Source organism: Mastomys coucha, unplaced genomic scaffold, assembly GCF_008632895.1.
Source record: "Mastomys coucha isolate ucsf_1 unplaced genomic scaffold, UCSF_Mcou_1 pScaffold18, whole genome shotgun sequence".
Taxonomy (NCBI): domain Eukaryota; kingdom Metazoa; phylum Chordata; class Mammalia; order Rodentia; family Muridae; genus Mastomys; species Mastomys coucha.
Genome location: NW_022196900.1, coordinates 67,321,414 through 67,346,550, shown reverse-complemented (window position 1 = coordinate 67,346,550; position 25,137 = coordinate 67,321,414). Strand labels below are relative to the sequence as shown.

Below are 25,137 nucleotides of genomic sequence, written 5' to 3'. Positions count from 1 at the left end.
GGATCTATCTCCCTGACCTAGAAGTGTGTGGGTATCTGCCAAGTTCACCAGAATATAAAATCCTGCCTGTGACTAGCAGGGAAAGGCAACTGGATCCCTCAGAGGTCTTAAGGAGAGACTCAGGGAAGGGCCAATTAAAACCCATGCACATGAAGAGGAAGTAACTGGCTGAGCATGTGATCTTTCCCAGGTGGTCAGCAATCAACTGATGGAGGGTAGCTACGTGGACCCGTGATAGAGCCATAGAGAGTGGTAGCATGGGGTGGAGGTGGGGGCGGCATGTCCTAGAGCTGGGGACCTTCCTGGAGTCTTTACACTCCCAGGAGAAAGGTAGAGAAAGTTTAAAGGTGAGGGTGTGTGCTCTTAGGGAAACCTGTCTCTTCCCTGGGTCTCACGTGCTCATGGGCCTGGTATACAACCCCTCCAGACCACAGAGTCATATCCCCTACCCAGACCTCCAACCTCACCTAGAACAGACTGTATGATCTCTGTCCTCTAGGCTTTTGGGGCCATGCCCTTCTCTAGGGCAAACCGTTAACCAAGGGCAGCTTCCATTGAGATTTCTTTTCCTTTTCTGAGCTTTAGTTTCAGGGCCAAAGCCCAGACCCAGCTGAGTAAGGTAGGAAAGTCTGTCCACAACAGCCCTGGAAAAGGCCCAGCTACAGTCAGGCCTATTGAGGTGGCCTGACGTGGGCTTGTTTATACTCTGTCTCCTGCCTGGCACAGCTCAGACGGGCCTGTCCTCACCGTGGCCACCAGGACAGGCTGATCTATGCTGTCAGCTTGCATTAGCTCAACAAAGACATGCTGCTCAGAGTCTGGACTCACCTGGAAAGTGTGGCTCAGGCCTTATTATCTCAGTAGCTGGGGAGGCAGGAACAGGAGGATTGCTACTAGTGGAGTCTATACAAATAGCTAGCTAGTCCTGCCTTACCATACCTTGCTTCAAAGCACAAAGCGAAACACGTAGTCTGTCACATCCATAAGTCTTGAAAAAACAAAGACTTTTATTTATCACATTATTGCAAACATGGAAGGGACTAGGGACTCTCATTCCATTTTACCACACAAAGAGTTCTGACCCCAAGGTGCTAGTCACTTGGCCGGAGCATCCCAAGCTGGGTCTTTCTCCTTATGGCCCACCTTGCCCACCCATCTCATGGAAGGCTGGCTGGGCTGTACCCCTTGAGTCTTCCAGCCCTAGTGGACATCAGTCTCCATATTAGATGAGAGATCTCATAGACAGGAATGGACAGGCTTGTAACATATGAAGGCAGCAGGTCTCAGACCTGGGATGGGCCAGCCCTTATTGAGTTAAAACCACAGGCTGTGGGGTGGAGCAGGGTTGACCTGGCCTGGACACAGCTGGGGCAGGAACAGGGACACTGTTGTCATATCTCCATGAGCTGGAAGCTGTTGTAGCCGTGGGGACCCTGGAGAAGGCAGAGCCTCTTTCAGTGTTCCCTGCAGGCTGCCTTGTTTATTAGAACAGAGTGGCTGAGTGGCGGAGATGCCAAAGACACGAATTAGCATCCTGGCCGTGACAGTTCTTTCAAGGAGTTGTTTTAGCTCTCAGGCCTCCGAACTGTTTCTCCACAAAGTGTAGGCAAAAGACCCCTACCAGGTGCCCTTGTGGCTCGTATAGTAGAAACTGTTACAGTTTAGGTCCCCAGCCATGAGAGCAATAGTTGCTGACTGGCCTCTGCACACGGTAATCTCTTTTTTGACACTCTTTCTCATCAGTGGCTGACTAGCCTGTCAGGGTGGGACGTGCCAGCCTGTGTCAGGTGTGTTTTGAGTTCAACTCCTACCCTTAGCCCAAACCCCAGGGTCTGGCCTGGCTCTGCAGCCCTGCAGGTTCACACATTGGTCTCCAGCTCATTGATCTCAATAGTACAGTGGTCTAGGCTGGCAGTGACTGGCTCCTCATCCTGCTCTACCTGGATGGGGATGTGGTGGGGGCATGTGGGGCCCAGGGTTAGCTCTGAGGCCTCGGCCACACTCTTCACACAGCCGTTCTGCTGGGCAGCCACGATCTCCTGCAGTGTCACTGGCTTGGTCTCACAGGGTAGCAATTTCTGGAGAGGAAATGGGGCCTCGTTAGCACTAGGAGGCACTGAGGTAGGTAAGGCTGAGCGGTTTCAGGAGTCTGGGAGCCGCTGAAAGAGATGTTCCTATAAACACAGCTGGGTAGCCTTGGCAGGTTACAGGGCTCTCTAGGCGCCAGTGTGCAAGCTGCCTTGCCTCCTGCCGCCTATTTTGGTAGATGAAGAAGGCCTTGCCTTACTTACAGAGTCCAGTCAGGAAGACAGTAGCTTCCATGCCTGAACCCCAGCTTCCTTGCCATGACGAGTGTTAGCATCAAGACATCCAGAGCCTGTGGTGATACATGGGTGGGTCCACAGACCTGTTGCCAGGGGAACAGCCACCATATTCCCAGAATCTGTTGGGCTCACCTCCCACCTTTACCTGTGGCTGCTACGTCACAACCCATATATATACACGGGAACATTCCTCCATCTTGCTCTCTCTCTCTCTCTCCTCTCTTTCCGCGCCACTACCCCTACTCCCTCTCAATTAAACCTCTTACACGTGGAACTGTTTGGGCCTAGTGTGATATGTTCTGACGCGACCCGCCGCTCCAACACATCAACGAGGATACAGATGTCTACACATACAGGCAATCCTGAACACCAGACAGCTTCCTGTTGCGCCTCAAACACCCTGCCTGAGGGATTGGGTTTCTCAGAGGGAAGATGTTTTCTCACTGTTTCATTGGTTAGATCTGGGTGCCCTGCAGGGCAGGTCCTCCAGGAATAGGTGGTAAAGAAGCCAGTCGCCTGCTGGGACAAGGAGCCCAGAGCTGCAACTGAAGGCTTCCCAGTGGGTGGGCTGAACATCTGGAACTCTGCAGCCCCACCTGGCTCCATCTTCTAGAGCAGTGGTGTTCAACCTTCCTAATGCTGCAACCCTCTAAATACAGTCCCTCATGTTGAGTGGTGACCCCCAATCATAATGCTACTTTGTAACTGTAATTTTGCTATTGTTATAAATAATGATGTAAATATATGACATGCAGGATATCTGATAATGTGACCCCTATGAAAGGGTCGTTAGACCTCACTGGGGTTACCACGCACAGGTTGAGAACCACGTTCTTAGAGGCTTCGTGGAAGGGCACCACTCTCACCTCAGTGCCCATGTCCTGAGCAAAATCCTTCCGGCAGATGTGGGCCATGATCCCCGCCGCTAGTGCATCACCCAGCACGTTAATCATGGTTCGGAAGCGATCCCTGGCAAGCCAAGGTGGACACTGAGCTGCAGCAACCTCTGTGGGGAACTGGTAGAGGGCCACTGCACGGAGGCACAGGCAGTGACTGCAGGCAGGGATGCACCCAATCCACCCACAGTGGTGCTGACGCCTCTGAGAAAGCCCCTTTGTGATGCAGGCCCTGTGTTTAGAGGAGCCAAATTGGGGTTGGGGGGATCACTGTCTACAACTTCAAGAAGGCTCCATCTTTGCTTTTGAATCCTGGACATCAGTAACACAACTGGCGCAGATTATTGGGGTACCCTAGCATACCATACATAGCAATCCCCCACCCTGCTGCCCTCAGCAAAGGGTGGGGCGGGGTAGGGACTCACAGTGCCCAGTCTACAGCAATGATGAGGTTGATGTCGTCGGTCGGCAGTCCCACAGAGGTAAGCACGATGACCATGGTGACGAGTCCCGCCTGTGGGATGCCAGCCGCCCCGATGCTGGCTGCAGTGGCCGTGATGCTGCAGAGGGAAAAGGATGTGGCAGGGATACCCGCCACAGCCCTGCCTCCAAGGAGACCAGGATGCTAGAGCCTGGGGGCCGGCCAAGGATGTGGGGGCTATCTGCTGTGATTTCCCATCAGGGGGTTCTCAGAAAAGCAGCTCCCTGCTCATAGTTCTTTGGACCCATGGGTCCCCCATTCCCATCCATGAGAGAACTGGAAGAAGTTGAATGTTTGCCTCTGTGGGACAGAGACATTTGGAGATTCTGGTGGTCTACCAGCACAGCTCCCCACCCCCACCCCTTCCCCGGGGCCTGTCTTCATATGCAGGGACTGGCCTACAAGGGACCTTAGGCTCTGTCCCATTGCAGCAGCCTGTGCTTGACACCAGCCTCACTGGTCCTCAGGCCTGGCTCTTGATTCTGCTCACTCTGTTCAGGCTTACCTTAGCCCCAGCGCCAGCCCTGCCTGTGGCTGGCCTACACCCATGTCCTTCCCGACCCAGGGGCCCTCTAGCATGTGGCATTAGGACACACCTGATAGTGATGATCTGGCCAAAGTCTAGCTCATAGTTGTTGACCTGGGCAATAAAGATGGCAGCCACGGCCTCGTAGAGCGCAGTGCCGTCCATGTTGATGGTGGCGCCCACCGGCAGCACAAAGCGAGCAATGCGTCGGTCGATGTGGTTGTTCTCCAGCAGGCACTTGAAGGTGATGGGCAGTGTGGCTGAGCTATGGGCAGAGGGGCAGGTGTCTGCCCACCACCCTCCTTCAGGATGGTCTGGGCCTCAGAAGTGAGCCACTATGGGAGAGCCAGCTCACTGATGCCCCGACAGACATATGTGGCATACATGTGAGTGAACTTGGGCTGGTAGGGACGACCCCAGGAAGAGTCCTCAGGAAGGCAGTGTGTGTGTGGGGGGGGGGGGGGGGAGGCTTCAGTGGCACAATGCTGCACCGTGGACCTAGAGTATCTGCAGCGGTGATTCCAGAGACTGTGGCAGAGTGCCTGGGCCTTGAGTTCAGCCTCCTATGGGGCCTCAACAAGACCTGTAGTCTGGGCACTTTGGTTTCTGTTGCACATAACTCCCAGGTCACAGGGTGATTGCAAGATCAACCCATGAAGTACTCAAAGAAGAGAAGTACTCGTGTTAAGTCTCTGGGAAGGGGATTCTGCTGCAGGGGTGGTGGGACCTCTGATGGGTAAAGCACAGCACAGTCCGAGAAACTGAGGCCCAGGCAAGAAAGGGGAGGACTGCCAGGAACACCGGACCTTTGGCCCAGAAAGGTGAGCTCCAATTCCCACAATTCCTCTCACATGAAACTTAGACACTTGCTCTCAGGAGAATCCTTCCTCATAGGACAAGATGATGGTGGGTAACAACTCCATTCCCTCCCTCCCACCTTTCCTCCCTCTTCTAACTATCCCAGGTCCTCAGCTGTGGTGGGTAGTCCCCAAGGCTGGGCATGGGTTTCACTGGTTCTACTCGCTTTCTCACCCCAGAGGATTATCTCAGCCTCGGAAGCAATCCTGTGCAGGTATAGATTACTCCAGTCTAGTACGTGGGCACTGAGCCCTGGGCAAGCTAAGGGACAGCCTACCATCACACAGGCATGCTTAACAGAACCAGGACTGCAGCCTTGGCTGTCTAGAAAGGCTGCCAAGGGTTGACACGGGTTATCCAGCCGTGACACTCCATCTGGAGTACACAGACAGAACTCCTCTGGTGTCCTGGGATCTGCCCTGACAGGAACATGTGAAGCTGTGAAAGCAATACATACTCTCTGCCTGTGGAGTAAGGACAGGCCTCCATGAAGCTGGAGAAAGCCTTGGGAGCATGAGCAAAGGGAAGCTTTAAGAATGACTGAGGCAGGCAGAGCCATGGGCATTAAGCTCCCATATGGTCATATCACCACCTCTGGGATCTGTCCGAGGAGCCACGTTAGCCCTCTCAGTGGTTCTGTGGCTGTAGGTGAATGGCAGATGGACAGATGGACAGATGGACAGAGTTCTGTTCCGCCTACCCCAACCCTCTCAGCTCTTCACCTAGGGCTACCTGGAGGAGGTGGCCAATGCAATGAGCAGAGCCTGGAGGACGCCGCGGATGAAGACGATGGGGTTCTTCCTGGTGATGAGGAAGTACAGCAGGGGCAGGATGAGGAGACCGTGGACCACCAGCCCGCAAACCACGGTCACGGCGTAGAAGCCCAGCTTTTTCCCCACTGCCTTGGGGTCATCCATCTCCAAGATCTTGCCAGCGATCAGGAAGACAATGCCAAAGGGGAAGTACCTAGGGTGGCAGAGTGGCCTCAGGTTCAGTTCAGGGTCCTTTCTCACCTGGCACCTTGGCACTGTGTCATCTCATCTCAAACCCCTCATGGCTCACGAGGACTGGGGGAGACTGAGGTGTTCAGCTGAGAGCCAGGTCCCTCAGTTGCCCCAGCCCTAGACAGCTGCCATGTCCTTGAAGAAGCCACACCTCCTAGGTGACCACGGTCAGTCCTCTGCATACCCTTCTAACTATCAGGCACCTACAGTCTGAACTGTGAACCAGGAGCAGTTACTGATTCTCACTTCTGCTGTGCACCTTCTTCAAGAGCCGAGCTAAGCAGGCTCCTCAACATGGGGAAACTGAGGCCAAGACAGCAGAAGGTGAGGCTGGATTAGGCTGGGAACCCCACACAGTCAGCTAGCCCTAGTGGCCCAGGTCCAAGCTGAGCCTCCTGTGCAGTTTGTTGAGTTCCTAAGAATGCACTTGAGAATGATTCAGTGATGTGTCCAAAACAGGAGGAGTGGGAGAAAGAGGACTCTCTCTGGAGGAAACTTACCACCCGGCCACTGCCACGATCTTCATGACAGACTCATTAAGGCACTGACAGAAGCTGACCAGGGGAGTACCGCTGTCACCCATGCGGCCCAGCATGATGCCTGTGGGGTCACACAGAGAGATTCACAGGGGTACCAGGCCACCATGTAGACATACTGATGGCAAAGCAGGGACTGGTGGGCACATGTGCCCTTGCTGACACCCCTCCCCTCCCCCCAGCAAGGCTCATCTCTAGTCATTCTCCACACAGCAATGGACATTTATCCCCTTGAGATAAAATGCTCCTGAATACATCCTGGAATCCAGTCCGCTTTGACAGAAAACATTTCCCCAGCATCAGCTGCACTTGCCCGACTCCTAAATCACCCTGCTCTGCCCCTCCTCAGGGTCTGTGGACCCTGGCTTCACAGACCTGAGGATTCTAGATCAAAGCTTCTCTGCTACCTCAGTGCTTTTCCTCAGTCTGTCTGGACGTCTAGATGTCAGTTCGCTTGGCAAGAATGCATGGGGGACCATTCCTTGGGGTCAACCCTGTGATGGAGAGTACCACCATTCTTGAAAGGGTGGCTTTGTGACTGCTGTCATTCTGGAGAAACCCATGCTCTTGAGATTATCCTCCAAAGCTCTGTGTGCTACCCGGCAGCTCAGTGGCTCGCTCAGCTCAAGGAGAGACTTGGCCTGTGGGACTCCAGGGAAGGGCTCTGTCACCATAAGCCACACAGAAGTCACCTTGTAGTATTGGGGTAAAGAAGGTCTGCCTACCTGTGTAAGCAGGAGAAGTCCAGCCTCAGGGTGACTCTGGGCCAGACCTGCCCATCTGGCCTATGATATCCTGGCAAATAGGAAGCCAGCTCTCACCTTCTAGTTCTGCCTGCCCTCTGGCTATCCCTTCCCCTCCTCACCTTCACTTGAATGTCTCCAGGATGAGACTCTAGCTAATTCAGATTTATCATATATAGGACACAGATGTGACAACGAGGCACCCCATAGACAAGGTGACCTGAGCACCAGCCATGTCCCCAGCAGGAAAAAGCCTCCTTTAGAGCCATTGTGCATCATGACATGGATATGCCCAGATGAGGACACTCTCAGGTGCACACAGGAATGTGCATGCTAGGATGGTACACACAGGAGTGGGCATGCCAAGCACAAATGACTGTGATGCACAGCCAATCTCACTGCCCAGTGAACAAGCACAAATGCACAGCAAAACGCAGTTACACTGCCCAGTGAACACTGAGCATCTGTTTGCGATAAACATTTCTTTCGTTAGCCAGGTAGCCTTCATTCGTCACATCCCTCAGGCTGTGGAAGGAAGGAAAGAAAGCCCAGTAGCCAGGTTGCCAGGTGCATGTCCAATGTCAGATTCAGGTCTTAGCCCTCTATGTGTCTGGTATTTTAGCCAAGCCAATCAGAGCTTTGCTATCCATCACTGCCTACATACTCAGTCATCATCCAAGCATCTAACAGGTTTCCCTGAGCCCTGCCTTTGCTAGTCACTATGGAGGGCTCTGGCAAATGGATGATAAGCCAGGCAAGTGATGCGGAGCCACCTAATTGAGGCTCAGAGCAATTCCACACAAACAGAGATTAATGCAACAGGGTCAGATGTTCACAGTGGAGCATCTTGAGCAGAGAAGCCATGACCTGGGTCCCCTGGCTGAGTCTGGAGACAAGAAGACCTTGATGAGAATGGTATGCTTATAGGGAGGCCCCTGAAGGATGAGAGGTGTGACAGGGAGGAAGGACACAAACAGTGAGCTAAGGATAGCAGAAGCCTGGCCACAGGACTGCAGGGCTACAGAGCCGCCTGGGCCACATCCCTGAGTTCTACAGCGTCTAAAGCCCCATTTGGCTTCTGTCCAAGTGTAGCCCACAGAACAGGACCAGCTTCTCGACCCTTAGGGGCACACCAGACAGGACAAGACAAGGTGCAAGGAACCTCCAGGAAGCTGATGGGGGAGCCAAATGGCTCCAGGGTGATAGTAACAGCAGAGAGAGAGGAAGCAGGCTGGCAGGGTCTGGGTAGGGGGGAATGTTGCTGGGGCCAGCTAGAACGTGGCCCAGATGTCTCGTGTACATAATAAGATGCTGAACATGCTGTGAGAGAACAAAATGCTTCAGAAAAGCCAGGGCAGCAGGAGCCAGCCACGCCAGGGTTGGTGCTAAATAAAGGAATCTCCAGGCCATCCAGGGCTGGACCTTCCCCAAGAGAGAAGGAGGGCCCTGTGTGTGGTAGTGGTGCTGGTGGGCAGTGTTTTCAGCAGAAGATCATGGAATCTGGAGCTAAATGGTTTAGAGGCCTCTTCAAGACCAAGGATGTCAGCGAAGTAAGCTTATGCTTATAATTCCACTTGGCAGAGAGGCCGGAGGGCCTGGAATTCAAGGCCATCCTCAGTGAGGTTTAAACCAGCCTAGGCTGCATGAGGCATTGCCTCAAAAAAAACAAAACAAAACAACAACAGAAAGCCACCAACAAAACAAAAAACCCCAACAAAAACAACCAACCAATAAAACAAACAAACAAAAAACTGTATTCATTATATACATGTATGAAATTGTCAAAAGTAAAGAAAAAGTTTAAAACAAAACACAAACAAACCCAAAAATATAAAACTACCTCCCTCAACAACAACAAAAAAAGCACATGCCTCTGAAGGTTCACATACAAAAATAAGGGACCCCAAGTCATATCCTGAGTGGCTTATGGCAAATCATCGTGGTTGGAGGGACTTTGGAAACCCATAAAATAGTTGCAAAGGGAACGACCTGCTCAAGGAGGCCACTGTGAGCCTCAGGAAATGACAGAGAAGCTCTGGAGAGAGGGGCAGCCTAGAAGGCAGGGTGAGAGTCTTTACACACAGTGACAATCCTTCCCCATCTCTCATGTCTTCAGTGAAAGGCCCAATAACAGGCTTCTGTGAGGGGCTGAGGGCTGGACGGAGGTAGGAGGGTAGCCCCAGGGGTAGGAATTCTCAGCAGGAGCAGGGCTTGGAGCCAGTTAGGAAGAGCAGGAAGAAGGCCCTGGAATGTTGGGAGGGCACTGCCGAAGCAGTGACAACACATACCCATAGTGGCCGAGAAGATGACAATGCCGAGCACGTTCATGCCGTCACTGGTACCAGGCTCTGACTTATAGACAATCTCAGGCGGAGGCGTCAGATCCAGAGCAAAGTTCTGCACACGTGAGCCATTGTCTTCCTGGACCCCATAGATGACGATCCGCTGGGGAGGAGCCTCCTCCGCGGCCCCCTTGGGAGACTTGATAACTGGAGTGGTCTTGGTGCGGTACTGTTGGGGAGCATGCCGACCAGGAAGGAGTCAGTGCCATGCTACTACAGGAAACATCTTGAAGACACATTTGTATGCACTTGTATTATATGGGCATCAGTGGACTGCTGAGGGAGAGGCTTGAAAGCTGGGGTGTTGCCCACCACAAAGAGAAGGGGTCCTTTGTTTCGCGGCCGTAGCTCCCTCCAGTTCTCTGTCACCGCCACGTGGTTCCCTGCTCCACCCCAATCTCCCAACCTCTTCTGCCAGAAGCCCTGTCATTCATCTTTACCCCTTCTTCCAGACTAGTACCCATGAACCTGACAGCCCGAAGCCTTGCTGTCCCTTGGACAGCTCCAGAACCTTCTCAGAGAAAGCTCCTAGGCCCTCCCCCGGGGCAGTGCCCTGTAGGAGACTGGGAGCCATGCTCAGATAGCCCCGCCTTTCTTCCTCTCCTGTCCCTCCCCTCCACAGCCAGGCTCTGCTCACCTGTTTGAACGTGGCTTCTACCAGGTTGGCTGGAAACATGTTCCTGGGAAGGGAAGAGAGGCAGAAACTGAGAAATTTCAGTGTCAGGAGAGGAAGCCTTTGGGGATGGGGTCATCAGAACACACCTTTGGTAGTGGGCCATGGAATCTTCCATGACCCCCACTCAGGTGCCCCCTCTGCATGCCATTGGTCCCTACTGATACTTAGAATGTCCTAATCAAACATAGTGCCTTTCTGGGCCTAAGCCTCGCCTACTGTTCCTGCAGACTGGCATGGCATACACATTTCCCTGGCTGCTTAACTGCCAGGCAAGCCAGCACATTTTCTCTAGCCATGTCTGTCTGATTTCTAGGCAGACCTGTAGCCTTTCTACCTGTGGCAAACCGTAGATGTTTATCTTCTGAAAGATAAACATCTCCTAAGGCAAGTCTCCATTTTCTCTCTCTATCCTTTTGTTTGTTTGGTTTTTGAGATAGGGTCTCACTATATAGACTTAGCTGCCCTGTATCTCACTGTATAGACCAGGCTGGCCTACCTGCCTTTGCCTCCCAAGTTCTGGGCCTAAAGATGTGTGCCACCAACAGGTGGTGGCGGCATATGCCTTTAATCCCAGCACTTGGAAGGCAGAGGCAGGAAACTTTCTGAGTTCAAGGCCAACCTGGTCCAGGACAGCCAGGGCTGCATAGAGACCACCCACCCTGTCTCAAAAAAACAAAAAACAAAACAAAACAACAACAACAACAACAAAACCCCAAAGACAAACAAACAAACAAAAACAAACAAAAAAAGGAGGAGGAGGAGAAAGAGGAAGAGGAGGAGGAATACCTCCATACCTGGCCTCCCCTCCATCTCTGATATTCTATGTGTGGGGACCCAGCTCAGAACCGAACACACAAATGAACCATTACAGTAGTTATGTCTTCAGAGATTGGCCCCAGGACCCCTCTAAATCCCCCAATATGAGGATGCTGTGTTAGGAAATAATACAGCATGGACTGTGTATAACCCGCACAATGCACACCCTCCTGGCTTTTAATCGTCTGTGAACACTATGCAGTTCCTGGAGCCCAGGAGTGTGGCAGGAGGAGCAGAGCGGCAGCTGTACTGTGTCGATTGAATGATGACAAAAAGCCCAGCACATTTACCGCACATGCAGTGATTTCCCCAGACATTTTTGACCTGCAGTTGGTTGACTCCATGGACATAAACTCACGCCAGTGGAGGGCTGTCTGTGCCACATTAGTATTTATTTTAAGGCTGAAGGTGAAGGAGCTCTTGTCCCGCCAGAGATGAAAATATACTAGACAAGTATAATTGTTTTCAATTCAATGTACTATACACACAGCCATCAATGGCACCCACTGCATCCCATTTCTGTTGTCATTTTGACATTATTATTATTATTATTATTATTATTATTATTATTAATGCGTATTGTGTGTGCAGGTGAGTGACATGGCACATGTGTATAAGTCAGAGAAAAACTTTTAGAAATCAGTTCTCTTTTTTTAATTTTTATGGGGATTCTAGGGATCATACTTGGGTTGTCAGGCTTATATGGCAAGCATCTTTGCCTGATGAGCTATCTTGTCAGCCTGCCTCTCTCTCTCTCTCTCTCTCTCTCTCTCTCTCTCTGTCTATAGACAGGACCTTACCAGGTAACATAGGCAGCCCTCAAACCTACCATCCCCCAAGTACCCAGTACTACCCAGTAGTACAAGATGTGCTACTGTACCTGACTCAAGTACTTCATATTTGGAAAAGCTGTTTCACAAGCCAGTGAGGAATTAAAGGACTCACCATTAGAACTGAATAAATGACCAACCATTCTGAAAATGTGTTCACTCTGTTATAACATCCTCCACTAAAACAAGTTCCACTTGACTTCAAGACATTTTCTCAAGTGATACTGTGGAAATCTAGAGGGCAATGGGTTAATATCTTATCACTTCCTGAAAAGGAAAGGATTTGTTAAGAACAAAGATGGATTTTACTCTTTGAAAACAAGAAATTCCTCAGTGCACTGTGCCATCGTGGCTTGGATCCCGAAACAGGAGAACATCTGTAGGGAAGTGAGTGGCATCTGTCTATAACAGAGGAGTGGTGGACACGTCGCAGGCTCAGCCCTGGAGAAGTGGAAGCAGGATCAGGAGTTCACATCATCCTCAGCTACCTGATGAGTTCAAATCCAGCCTAGGCTACCTGAGACCCTGCCTCAAAAGACCAAACAGACGCGGTCCATGGCTTACTGCAAGGCGGCCCAGTTTCCACTTCTTAGGTCAAAAGATCCTGTGGTTACATCTGATGCTAACATCTGGGTCACTGGTCAGGGTGTGTGGCTGTGGTTACATCTGATGCTAACATCTGGGTCACTGGTCAGGGTGTGTGGCACTTCTTTTCTTTGCTACCCTTTAAAAACCTAAAATTATACCAAAACGAAAATCTTGCTTTCTAAGATTACAATGCAAACGAAATTATAAAACAGACAGTAGACAAACTGGGGCATCTTGATGGCCGAAGTTATCACCCTGAATCTATCGAGATTTTTAACAAACCCTGCTTTTTCCCATCTTCATCAGCTGTCTCCTCTCACAGGAATCTCAAATCCCTAGAGGGCAGAGGCATTGGCTCTTTCCCTGCTCTGTTCCTGGAAGAGAGCCCAACACATAGTAGGCACCCTGACAATATTTGATGCTTAAACAAATGGGTCACAGAACAGTAACACTCCAATAGAAAAAGTCAGAAAGATATACCCAATAGGGCTGGTGAGATGGCTCAGCGGGGAAGAGCACCGACTGTTCTTCAGAAGGTCATGAGTTCAGGTCCCAGCAACCACATGGTGGCTCACAACCACCCATAATGAGATCTGATGCCCTCATCTGGTGCGTCTGAAGACAGCTACAGTGTGCTTACATATAATAAATAAATAAATCTTAAAAAAAAAAGATATACCCAATAATTCACATCCCAAAAGAAGATACACAAATGGCCAATATTTCTAAAAAAAATGTTTTATAAAATGTCAGTGTACCCACTGAGGAGCTGAGGGAGATGGCCACCTTCAGGAGGCCTCTGCAGTGACCTTTCCCTGAGCAAACACTCTCACCCTGCCCTTCAGACCCCTCGAGGAAGGTTACAGACTGGGGATGCTAACACCCTCAGATCCGGAGTCTGTGTTTCCTGGAATGGTGTGAGTAACATTCTTGCTGCTGTCTGCCTGGCTGGACCTCCCGTCACTTGTCCTGGCAAGAATCCACCTTCAAGATTCAGTTCACACATGAGTGAAGCCGTGCACGTGGACGTGTGTGTGCCTAATTTCCAAACCCTCCACCCCAGCGGCTGGGGCCAGAAGCAGCCGTTGCAGGGTTTGTACTCCTGCTAAGAGTCAGGTTCTGTGGACACATCTGGCCAGAGGAGGAGGGTGAGGAACAAGGCAGAGCCTGGCGGGGAGTTTTCTGTGACACACTGTCACTCACCCTTCCTCCAGAGGCTCAGTTTTGTCATGGGGCCTTAGGGGGCAGGGAGCTGGATAGCACGTCTTTCTTCCTTGAGGTGGAGACTACTGTCTGCCATCAGATTCCACTGATGACCAAACAGTGTGAAAATCTGTCTCAAACCCCAGGAGGTTCAAGGGACTTACAAGGTGGTTAGCTAATGACCTTAAAGAAAAGACTCTTTAGCCTGGGCCGAACTGAAAAACCAAGTATGTACATTCCTTCAAGACCTCCTTTAGCACGAGGCCACTTAATAAGGTGGGCCATGGCGTTACTACCAGTGTGCACTGTCCCTTATGAAAGCCTGTTAGGGTAAGAGACCCACAGGGCCTGGTCACCAAAGCCTGATTCCCATCCTCTCATGTCATTAATAGGACAGTCCCAGAGGTATGAGAGGAATCACTAAATGCGATCCCTGAAGGATGGCTTTAGTCTAGAGCCCTTGTGTCCTTTCCTCCAACTTCCTTGATTTTTCCTGGAATTCAGATGAAACAACCAGAGCTTGAACAGCCTTTTTGGGCCATGAGACATACTGCTGATGAGATCCAGGAGCTAAGCAACCAAGCACACAGGCCAAGCCTGAGATCCTGGTGACAAGGAGCAAGCACTTCTGAGAAAAAGCCTTCCCTCTCACTGAAAGCTTCACTGCAGTTCTCAGCTGCAGAACAGGCTCATCTTAGTCACTGACAAACTTGCCAGCAGACTCAATTAGCAACTTTTGCTGTGCAGTGGTAGTGCACACTTTTAATCCCAGCACTAGAGAGACAGAGGCAGGCTGATCTCTACAGAGAGTTCGAGGCCAGCCTGCTCTACAGAGTGAATTTCAGGACAGCCAGGGCTACACAGAGAAACTTTGTCTTGGGAAAGAAGAAGGGGAGGAGGAGAAGGAAAAAGAAGAGAAAGAAGAAAGAAGAAGAAGAAGAAGAAGAAGAAGAAGAAGAAGAAGAAGAAGAAGAAGAAGAAGAAGAAGAAGAAGAAGAAGAAGAAGAAGAAGGGGGCTGGCGAGATGGCTCAGCGGGTAAGAGCACTGACTGCTCTTTCAAAGGTCCTGAGTTCAGATCCCAGCAAGCACAGGGTGGCTCACAACCACCTGTAATGAGATCAGACGCCCTCTTCTGGTGTGTCTGAAGTCAGCTGCAGCAAATTACGCTGGAGTGATTAAGGCTGAGGGAGAGGGGGCCGGACCTCCGCAGAGGTCCTGAGTTCAACAGCAGCCACACACATGATGGCTCACGGCCATCTGTACAGCTACAGTGTACTCATACACATAAAATAAATAAATAAATCTTTGAAGAAGAAGAAGAAGAAGAAGAAGAAGAAGAAGAAGAAGAAGAAGAAGAAGAAGAAGCCCTATCACTATATTTTTGATTGTTAATTTGAAGATGCTCATTTTCTTTTGGTTCTGAACTCTTTCAGGAAGGATGTCTTCTTTATCCCATGAGGCGTGTGCCCCCATAGCAGCTACATAAAGCATAGACAGAATGTAGCTGGGAACACAAACAGTCATACCTGAAATTCCCAGGGTCTAGCCTGGCTCCCTGTTGGGGTTACCCTCCATATCTGCTGTTTATACTTTCTCACCTAGATGGGTCCAAATGTCCCTGCCCCCACCCAGGCCCACAGGTAGGGGTTGCTCCTTTACAAGCAGAGCTCCTGAGAGACTCATCCAGCCTCTGGGATGCTAACGGGAAGTTGCAAACGGGAAGCCAAGTTATTACTTAATCTCTGTGGTGTTTTAATAAGGTGGAAAAAACAGCAGTCAGTTCTGATTAGTGTTCTGCTTGGACTCCCCGAGGCCCTGCTGGGAGCTGTCAGGGTTCTGACTTAGAGCCCTGGGAAATGAATGAATGACTTGGCGGGTCAGCCAGGGACGTGGTCTGTAGTGATCTGGAATCATCTTTGAGACACGAGATGCCTCTTTGCTTTCCTGGCGGTGAGAACTAGGGCCTTGTTTCCCTGTATGACCAGCCTCTTGTCTTTCTGATGGTTCACATTGTCGTTTGTATCCCTAGGGCCTCTGTCCTGGACATATATGCTCTTGTTCAGTCACCAGCACTTAGCAGACACCTGCTCTAGGTCCCTCATTTCCTCCCAGAGCCTCGGAGAGCACTGCTCCCAGCACCTTCTCTGACTTTTGAGGCCATCCCAGACTGACTTACACACTGAGGTTGAGCTCTGCCATGCTTCCCCATTATCTGCCTCCAGGAGGAGTTTCTGCTCATGCCCCCGCAGCCTCTTGCTAGCTGTGGATCTTGCCTGTGCAACTACAGAGCCTGAAGGGAACTTGGAAAGGAGAGCCACCTACCCAAAGGTCACAGTGGCTTCTGATTGTTAGAAAAAGAGAGGTAAGACTTTAGGTCTCTCCGGTGGTGATTTGTCACACAGGAAGCACGTGACCCTCCCTGAAACCCCACCCTCCCCACAAAGATGTGGCGTCAGTGATGCCCATCCCTCCCTCCCCCGAGCTTTGCGGAGCACCAAAGCAGAAGGATTGATGTCACCATGTGAAAAGCCACCAAGAGCAGACCAACGCTGGAACATTTGACTCTGATACATGTATGAGACCCAGAGCCTGGTAACCCTAAGCAGAGGAAGGCAAGGCGGGAGGGCGGGGCTCCCCCTGTATCAGGCTCCCCACGCATGCGCTGCTCTTCCCGTCCTGTGAAAAAGCTGTTTTGAGTCACAGGGTCTGGGAAATGATGGATCACAGAAGCATAATCCTAGAAATAACAGCTCTTGAAGGAGGCCTCCCAAAATTCCTCTTGCCTTGGCCACCAGTACACCCATTTTTCCTCCTGCCCCTGTCAGCCCTACCACGCAGCCTGCAGAGTTGCCAAGGACCAAGTCCTCTGGATCCCTGCGCCAGGCTTGGCACATGCTCGTCCTGAATGGCAGCGGCTCCTCCAGAGACTTAGGCCCCAAGAGAACCGTCAGTGCAACTAACCATGTGTGTGCAAAGAGCCGGTTCTGAGCTAGTTACTTCTCTAGGTTCCAGGACAGGTTTGTGAAAATCTGCTACCACCAGGGGAGGGGGAAGTAACAGAAAAAAATAAAGAAGTCTGGGGGGTGTAGTAGTGTCAGGTAATGAGAGGGGCTGACAGAAAAACTCATTCCAACAAACACAGAAGGACACCACAGCAGGAAGTTGGCCCTGGAGCAGAAACATCAGCGCTGAGGGATAGGCCGAGGGATAGGCCGGCTCACACCAGGAAAGGCAATGCAGGGAGGCAGGGACAGATGAAGCCAGGAATACACAGGGCCTGGCAAGGACGGCTGAGCTGGTGTGGTTAGGGTCAGGGAAAGAGCGGAACTCAGAGGCCCTGAGTGAGGCTGTGTGAGACAGAGGGGACACCTTGTGAGCAAACCCTGTAGACCCCGAGGACAGCTTGTGGGTGAGCCACGGCCACTGAAGGGATGACACACTGAGCTACTGTGTTGACAGTACATCAGACTAGAGCAGAGAGACAGCAGGGCAGCCCACTGGACACAGATGGACATGGTGGTGAGGACGGCAAGCATGCACTGGACGGCTGTGGTCTGCGGTCTGGTTTTGAATTCAGAAGAGTGAGATGCAGTGTGTGGGAGACAGATGGGGCTGGGGCCTTTTCCTCAGATATGTTAGCTTAGAGACGTCATAGACAGTGTGTGTTGGGGCCAGGAGTTCACACTAGATGTTTCCGGGTTGAACCAAAATTGGAAAGCACTGGTGTGTCTAGGGACATTCAAAGCCGTGGTATAGAATGTCATATCACCTGACAGGCAAAAGCTTCATGCTTCAGTTCCATTTTTTTCCACCTTTGTGGTAAGAAAATGCCCAGGCTAGCTTCTTCTCACGATAAGAAATGCTGCCGTCACTATGAGAAAACCAGGCTGGCCTCTGAAGCATGCTAACCACACACAGCCTGCTGAGCTGTCTCAGTCAAGCCGTCCCAGGCTCCATGGTTACCCAGATGTCCTGCCTCCTGCACCCTAACGGGGCTTAGTCTGAATCAGAGGACCCTTCCGGCTAATTGCCAACCTCAGCTTGTCAATCAAGCTCATCAGTTTGTGGCAGTTTGTTACACAGCTGTAACTGACTGATGCACAGGATAAGTGTTCCTGAAGAGAGGGAGAGATGCAGAGTGTTGGGCACCAGTTCCCAGGAGGAGGTAAGAATGGTTATTTCTAACTTTGAGCCAGGAGAAGCCCTCAGAACCCATGGTATGTGTCCTATGTGGAGCCGGGCGGTGGTGGAGCCGGGCGGGGGTGGCGCACGCCTTTAATCCCAGCATTTGGAGGCAGAGGCAGGTGGATTTCTGGGTTCGAGGCCAGCCTGGTCTGCAGAGTGAGTTCCAGGACAGCCAGGGCTACACAGAGAAACCCTGTCTCGAAAAAAAAAAAGTGCTAGATGGACTACAACCAGGGAATACCTGCATCAGTTCACACATGCCCAGGAAGGGGAGGAGGGGTCTTGTGTGCTCTCCCATCAGAGTCGAGCAGGCAGGGCAAGAAAGAGACTTCCACTGTAGTTTCTCAAACCATTCAGATCCATAAGGAGAGGGCAGGGTTGCTGTCAAATTGGTGAATCTGGGGTTTTGGAATTAGACAGACCAGGACTTACATTTTGAATTGATTAGAAGATAAAGAGCCTGGGAGGAGACCATGGAGCAGGTCTGCCAGTTGAGCCCACTGGTCATGTGGCCCTGGTGGAGTAGGTATGGCCTAATTGGAGGAATGTGTCACTGGGCGTGGGCTTTGAGGTTTCAGAAGCTCAAGCCAGGCTCTCTTCCTGCTGCCTGCTGATCTACTTGCAGAACTCTCAGCTCCTTCTGCAGCACCTTGTCTGCCTGCATGCCACCGTACTCCCCACCATGATGATAATGGACTAAACATTTGAACTGTAAGCCAGCCCCAATTAAATGTTTTCCTTTATAAAAGTAACTGTGGTCATGGTGTCTCTTCACAGCAATAAGTCCTTAGGACACAGGACATTCTTAGTGTGTATAGAGACCATCCAGCCCTGATGTATTCATATGTCCTGAGCTAAGCCCTCCATCCTTGGGGCCACCTGCCTTATCTTTAATTTCAAAATCATCTGAGAGACTCAGATTCTCCTGTGGCAGGTTTCTGACTGATCTAGAACCTTCTTCTGGTTTGCTTACCACCTGTTATTCACTCACCCATCTTTGCTCTCATCCTCCTGATCCCGACGGTGTTCCTGCCAGTTTTTCTAGGCTTCCCAATCCTGTCCCATGGCCTCCAGCCTGCACCACCCCAGTTCTGTCTTCCTCTCCTGTCCTGCTCTATTTTGGTCTATGGCCTCTCCAGCAGCCAGCAGGAGCCTTCTACGGTGCGCCATGCCAGTCCTGTGTTTGAGAGTTATGTCCTGGTCTGGGGATGTGCTCAATGGCAGAGCATTTGTCCAGCATGCACAAGACCCTGGGCTGCATCACTACTGCTGCAGAAAACAAATCAAACCTGCTTCTTGTGGCCTTTAGAAGTGGGCCCGAGTGCCACCGTCTTTCACTCCCAAGAGAGTGGCTCCTCTAGAAATGGGTAAGTGGATCCTCCTGGTCCAGGCCTGAGCCCACAGCTGGCACTGACAAGGAGCTGTAGAGTGATTGACAGGCCTGTGGCATCATGCTCTATGGCAAGGTCTGTAGCACTTTTGTATGGAGCAGAGCTCCGGACCATCGAGCTGGAGTGGCTAAGATGGTGGCTCCACAAGGTGATGTCCTGGGTGCCAGGCAGCCTGGATGGAATCCTGGCACCTTGTCTCCCTGCTAGATAAATGGGAAAGGCACCCACTCTTTGAGCCTTGTTTTCTCATCTAGGGCAAAGGGACTAATAGAGAAAAGGTGGGACCCATAACTACTAGCCTCCTGCCTCATAGGCAGCTGTGGGACCAGTCAGTTCACAGCCTTCCTCAGCCCGCTCTTCTCTCACCAGCACCCCACTCCCGCCCAAGCCCATAGATATGGCAGAGCAGAGCTCAGCAGACAGTTCAGGGGCTGGGGGACAGAGGTGTTCACCACTGACATTAGTGTACCAGAGGGTCACAAGGTTCACCGCACACACTCTAGAGCTGACCTGAGCCCCCACAGTCTATATACCCTCTGGAGGCCACACAGGGGACCTGTGCCAGGCTTGGGGAGTTACCGGACAAGGTCCAGGAGGGCATCAGCTGAGCTCATGACTGGCTTTCCGCTCTGTTCGGTTGTCTCCTTCTGTGCTGCACCACCAGGGTGGATGATGGAGACCATGATGATGCCCACAACGACAGCCAGGAAGGTAGTCCACAGGTAGTATGCCACGGTGAGGATGCCCAAGCGGCTGGAGGTCTTGGCATCCAGGGAGGCAAGGCCAGACATCAAGCTGGAAAGCAAGGCGGGTCAGGTTTGTGAGAGGCACGAGACCTTGGCCAGGAACTCTGCTGTGCTCATTGTGGCTCCTTGCCACATGTCCCCTCATGTGCTCCAGAAAGTTCCTTGGGTATTCTCAGGTATTCCAGTCCTGAGGCTCCTAACCTCCCTGGCTCTACTCTCCCCCCGCCCCTCTCTGAAACCTGGGTCTCCAGCCCAGTGCATCACACCTCTGGGTCAGTACATATGCTGTCCCCTCTGCATATGTACTGTTCCTCTCAGAAGCTTCCTGTGCTCACCTGGCTACCAGACAGGACCAGGCTGTGTTACTTCTACAGTGAAGATGCCACTAATGTTAGGCGTCTATTCTGGAGCTCTCTCAGCCCTTAGCCTCTTCTCTCATGACCCCGGTCGTCACACCATGTTTACATGCTTAATGCCATCCCAAGACTGGATGCACATGAAAGAGACCCGTCTGACTTTTCTGTGGGTTCCCAATCCCCAGTACCAGTGGACAGGGAGCAGGTGGCTACTACAGGCCTACTCAAGGAACTAAGAGTGAGGCAGAGACAGTGACTTTGCCTGATGACTGGCCATGTGACCTCTGACTGGCCATATGACCTCTGACTGGCCATGTGGACCTCTGACTGGCCATGTGACCTCTGACAAATTCGTCTCTCTTCCATCTAGGGATCCAAGATCCCCTCCCCCCCCATGAGAACACAGAAACATCTCTTCCAGAGCAAACCTAAGCCAGACCACCTCCTTGCATCGTCTGGCAGTACTGAGGGTGTCTCTGCTGTTGGGGGAGGGAGTCAGAGATTAATTAAGGAAATGTCTGTGCTTTGTTTTGCTGCCAAAAGGATTTTCCTGCAAAGCCCTTTCATTCTTCCAGATAAAGGAAGTATTTGTCTGGTTTTAATCATGTAAACAAGAGCAGATAATCCTCTCATTCCTCACGTTCTCCCTAATGTCAGCCCTGATCCCTCCCTGGCAGCCAGTGCCCACCCCTCAGAGCAGGCTAACCCTTAGACCTGGGCAGCTCCGCTTAGCCCTGGGCATGGACTGGCTCTCCCATTAGACCAAGGGTGAAGATGCCTCCTCTTGGAGTCTCTCCTCTCCTGGTCCCTGAGCTTTCTTCTGTCCCCACCCCAGTTCTTTGGGTTGTTATATCGGAGGTGCCTGTAGAGGTTGATCTTGCTGTCTATTGTAATGCTAAGTGCAGCCCCCAAGACCTGGAGTCTATCTGGAGTAAGTAGGCTCAATAGACCCAAGTGACCCTGCCCCTGAGTTGTTTCTGATTGGTAAGTATAGATGCCACCAGGCAGTGTAAAACTCTGTCGAGCCTTAGCTTACCGGAGACCCTCTGAGTGAACCACATGGAGCCTGAATCGATGCAAAAAGCAAGGGGAATTTATTGTTCCAGTGCACTGGGGGTCGTCCTAGACCCTAAGGAGAGGTGGTGACCCCTCACAGCTTGTTCAGTGAGCTTTTATACAGTTTTCAGGGCAGCAGCCATTAGGCACATGTGATTGGCAAAACAGTGTGACTTTTTAAACTGATTGGTCTTCTAGGAATGAGGTGGCAAGAACTTCCCTTGTCTGAAGGTGGGCAATGGTCCCAACTGCAGAATGTGTCCCCACTGGCAGGTTGGTTCCTGCCAGTGGTCTGAGGAATGTTAATTAGCCTCTCCCATCTGGAGGGGCAAGTGTTCCATGACCTTCCCAAAGTTCCTCAGCTGACCTTTTCAGCAGTAGCTGAGCAGAAGAGACATAGGTGGGATGGAGGTTTTATGAGCTGGGGGTCAGAGGAGAGCCGGGAGGAGAAAAAGGTGCAGGAGGAGGAAGAAGAAAGTGCTATGGGTTGGGAGTCAAGAAAATATGGCCCTGGAGTTAAGGACTGGCCAATTGGAGTTAAGAGTAGCCCAGATAAACATAGTAAGTAATAAATAATAACTCAGGTTATTAATATAAAAATAGATTCTAATAACACAGAAGAGCCAGCCCAGGACAGGCCCAGAGCATCATGGTTCCATGGAGGGTAGTAGAGATAAGGGAGGGAGGATGAGAAGGAGGGAAGAGAGGAGGGAGGGGGAGAGGGAGGGAGGGAGGTGCACAATCTCCATTCTCCTCCTCTGCCAGGATGCCATATGCTAGTGATGGGCTTAGGGTTGGTCTCAGACGTAAACCCCAAGGGCCAGTAATGGGATTGCCGGCCAGAGGAAATGAGGCTGCTGTGACCATTATCCAAGAAAGATTACTTCTGCCTTCTCTCAGCAGAACCCTGTGGTCAGACCCGCATGCTGTAGGCCATAGGGAAGCCAGTCCCTGACAGAGGGTAATCCCTAGTTCACCATATTACTGCCCTGCTAGACCAGAACTCGGGCCAGCTCTAGGCTTGTCTGAGTTTGTGTCTGGATCCTGTCCCAGACCTCAGGAAGTAGTTACTCTGCAGGAAACAGGGAAAGTGACAGACAAGAACACCAGGGCACAAGGGGACAGAAGTACCGCAGAAGTTGGACAAATAGGTATAATGAGGAAGGTGGCAAGGGCAGTTTCTATTAGGGGAGAGAGCTCTAGTTGAGGCAGTAGGGAGGGTTTTCCTGGGGGCGGCAGCATTTGGAGTTGATTCTTCTAAGATTTGGAGATGGGGCCAACAGGAGTGAGTAGCAGAAGACACAAGAGGCTTTAAAGTGCGGGGACACTGTGCTGCTCAGTGAAGTCAGAGCTCAGGTGCTGGGTAAGGTGTGGTTATAGGACAGAACCAAGTTGTATGTGGACTTGAATGTTGAAGGGGGACTGGGAGGCCCCCAGGGGTGCAGAGGAGAGGGAGCAGGCCACTGCTTCCCAGACAGTGTGTCTAACAATGCCTAGGAGAAGAGAGGACAGAATGAAAGATTCTCAAGGTTTGAGGCAGGGGGGTTTCCAGGGTGATTTGTGCATCCCCCGAAGCCACTGAAATGGACAGAAACTAAATTTTTTGTCCTCAGATATAAAGATGTGTAGTGACAATTTTAGAGTTTTGGTTTCTTAAAAAAAAAACAAATAAATATTATAAGACTGTTTTTGTTTTAATCTCAGGTATGGGATATGAGGCTGCTTCAGACTGTCCATGGCAGCTGACAATGATTTGCCTTGTGCTCTAGCAGGGGCATGATTTTGCCAGCAGTAGATAGTTTCTACAATTGTGTGACATTTCGAATTCTGGGGACTTTTCAGAGGGTATATAAATGGGTTGTTGGTCACTGATGGTTGTTAAGTAATTGTGTGAAAAGAAGAGGAGGAGGAAGAGGAGGAGGAAGAGGAAGAAGAAGGAGAAGGAGGAGAAGGAGAAGAAGAAGAAGAGGAAGAAGGAGAAGGAGAAGGAGAAGGAGAAGGAGAAGGAGAAGGAGAAGGAGAAGGAGAAGGAGAAGGAGAAGGAGAAGGAGAAGAAGAAGAAGAAGAAGAAGAAGAAGAAGAAGAAGAAGAAGAAGAAGAAGAAGAAGAAGAAGAAGAAGAAGAAGAAGAGGTATCCTGACAGCAAAGATCAAACTGGCCCCAAGGAACTGGAGGCCCCAGTCAGCAGGAAGTTGTCTCACTATAACATCACCCCCTTTCTGATCCCTGACCTTATTCAGGGATTTCTTTCCTTTCCTCTCTATTTTTCTCTTCTCTCTAGTATTAGGGGGTTTAAAGGGTGGAAGGAGAGGGGGTGTAGAAGGGTGGAAGAAAGAAGAACCCACAAAGTAACCAAGAATGGCTATAAAGATTTCTGTGCACCACTGTGCTGGGCAGCCATCAAAAAAGGCAGAGCTGTCACAGGGAAGACAGTCCTAGTGCAATGTAAAGTAGAGGAGTGACTTAACAACAGGGAGCCCCAGAGCCTCTTGGAAAACAGACTCCTCTCTGACCTGCAGCCTAGATTGACAGCTTGAAGGACTGTGCGCAGGGTGTGGTGAGAACCAGATTTCCTGAGGAACCACCTAGGACACCTAGCTGTGGGAGGCCAGGAGGAAATGCAAATGCAGTCACACAGCAGTGGCCAACAAGACTGGGAAGAAAGTGTCAGGAGAGCATAGACCGTGTGAGAGCAGCAGCACTCCTGAAACTGATGGACACAAGGAATGGGGTGGATAATTCTAATAGTTGGTCTTTGGAGGTTCCTCCTGCTCCTGCTCGTGTGCTCCTTAAGAGCTGAGAGTGTAGAGCAGTGGTTATCGCCCTTCCTAATGCTGCGACCCTTTAGTACAGTCCCCTCGTGCTGTGGTGACTCCCAACCATACAATTATTTCGTTGCTACCTCATAACTGTAATTTCGCCACTGTGGTAGATCATCCTGTGAGTATCTGATTTACAGGCCCTGTGAAAGAGTTGGTTGACCTCCGTAGGAGTCAAGACACACAGGTTGAGGACCCCACGGTGCGAAAGTGTTTTATCTGAGAACTGATGAGCTAGGGCGCGTTAGTACTTAGGAGAGAGTGAAGCTGCACGGATGCACCTGTGGCTAAGGTGAGTGTCAGTTTTCCTTGAGTGGAGGGAGAAGGCTCATTGTTACTTTGCTTTTTCTATTTCTCCATTTTTCTCTCTTACACCCAGATGGAGCTTGTCCTGTGTGATAGAAGACACAGTCCAGCCATCCTGCCTGGCAACCACAGAAGCTGTGGTTTACCACGGGTTTTCAGTTCCCCAAAGACTTGCATATCACTCACTCAGAGGTCCATCAGCCTTGTGAGTCAGTGGCACCCTGAGGAATCCCGATGCTGGGCACCCACTCCTCCTCATCATTTAGATTTGACTGTTGTTTTAGAGGCTGGCCCCAAGCTCTTTGGAGTCTCCTCCCTTGATCTCCCAAGTGCTGGAATTATAGGCCTGTGTCCCTTGCCTCTTAGTTAATTTTACAAAGTTAAAAAAGGCCAAGACAGCCCAGACTACAATATGAGACCCTGTCTCAAAGAAGAAAAAAAAAAAGAAGAAAAA

General features: G+C 51.0%; 1 protein-coding gene across 5 annotated transcripts in view; it reads right to left on the bottom strand.

Annotated features, from left to right (window-relative positions):
* Positions 1 to 989: 989 nt before the first annotated feature.
* Positions 990 to 25,137, bottom strand: part of Slc1a7 (solute carrier family 1 member 7) — a 45,500-nt gene continuing 21,352 nt past the window's right edge. The window contains exons 3-11 of one of the 5 annotated variants that reach the window (XM_031376837.1): positions 19,980 to 20,195; positions 10,348 to 10,390; positions 9,657 to 9,879; positions 6,590 to 6,689; positions 5,818 to 6,051; positions 4,298 to 4,492; positions 3,646 to 3,780; positions 3,191 to 3,293; positions 990 to 2,078 (exon numbers count right to left, since the gene is read on the bottom strand). In XM_031376837.1, coding sequence (XP_031232697.1) covers positions 1,860 to 2,078; positions 3,191 to 3,293; positions 3,646 to 3,780; positions 4,298 to 4,492; positions 5,818 to 6,051; positions 6,590 to 6,689; positions 9,657 to 9,879; positions 10,348 to 10,390; positions 19,980 to 20,195 — 1,468 coding nt within the window. In that variant the 3' untranslated portion in view covers positions 990 to 1,859. Of the gene's footprint in view, positions 2,079 to 3,190; positions 3,294 to 3,645; positions 3,781 to 4,297; positions 4,493 to 5,817; positions 6,052 to 6,589; positions 6,690 to 9,656; positions 9,880 to 10,347; positions 10,391 to 16,000; positions 16,092 to 19,979; positions 20,196 to 25,137 lie in introns of those variants that run through there. The other 4 variants (XM_031376839.1, XM_031376841.1, XM_031376838.1 and 1 more) reach the window with 4 other exon arrangements.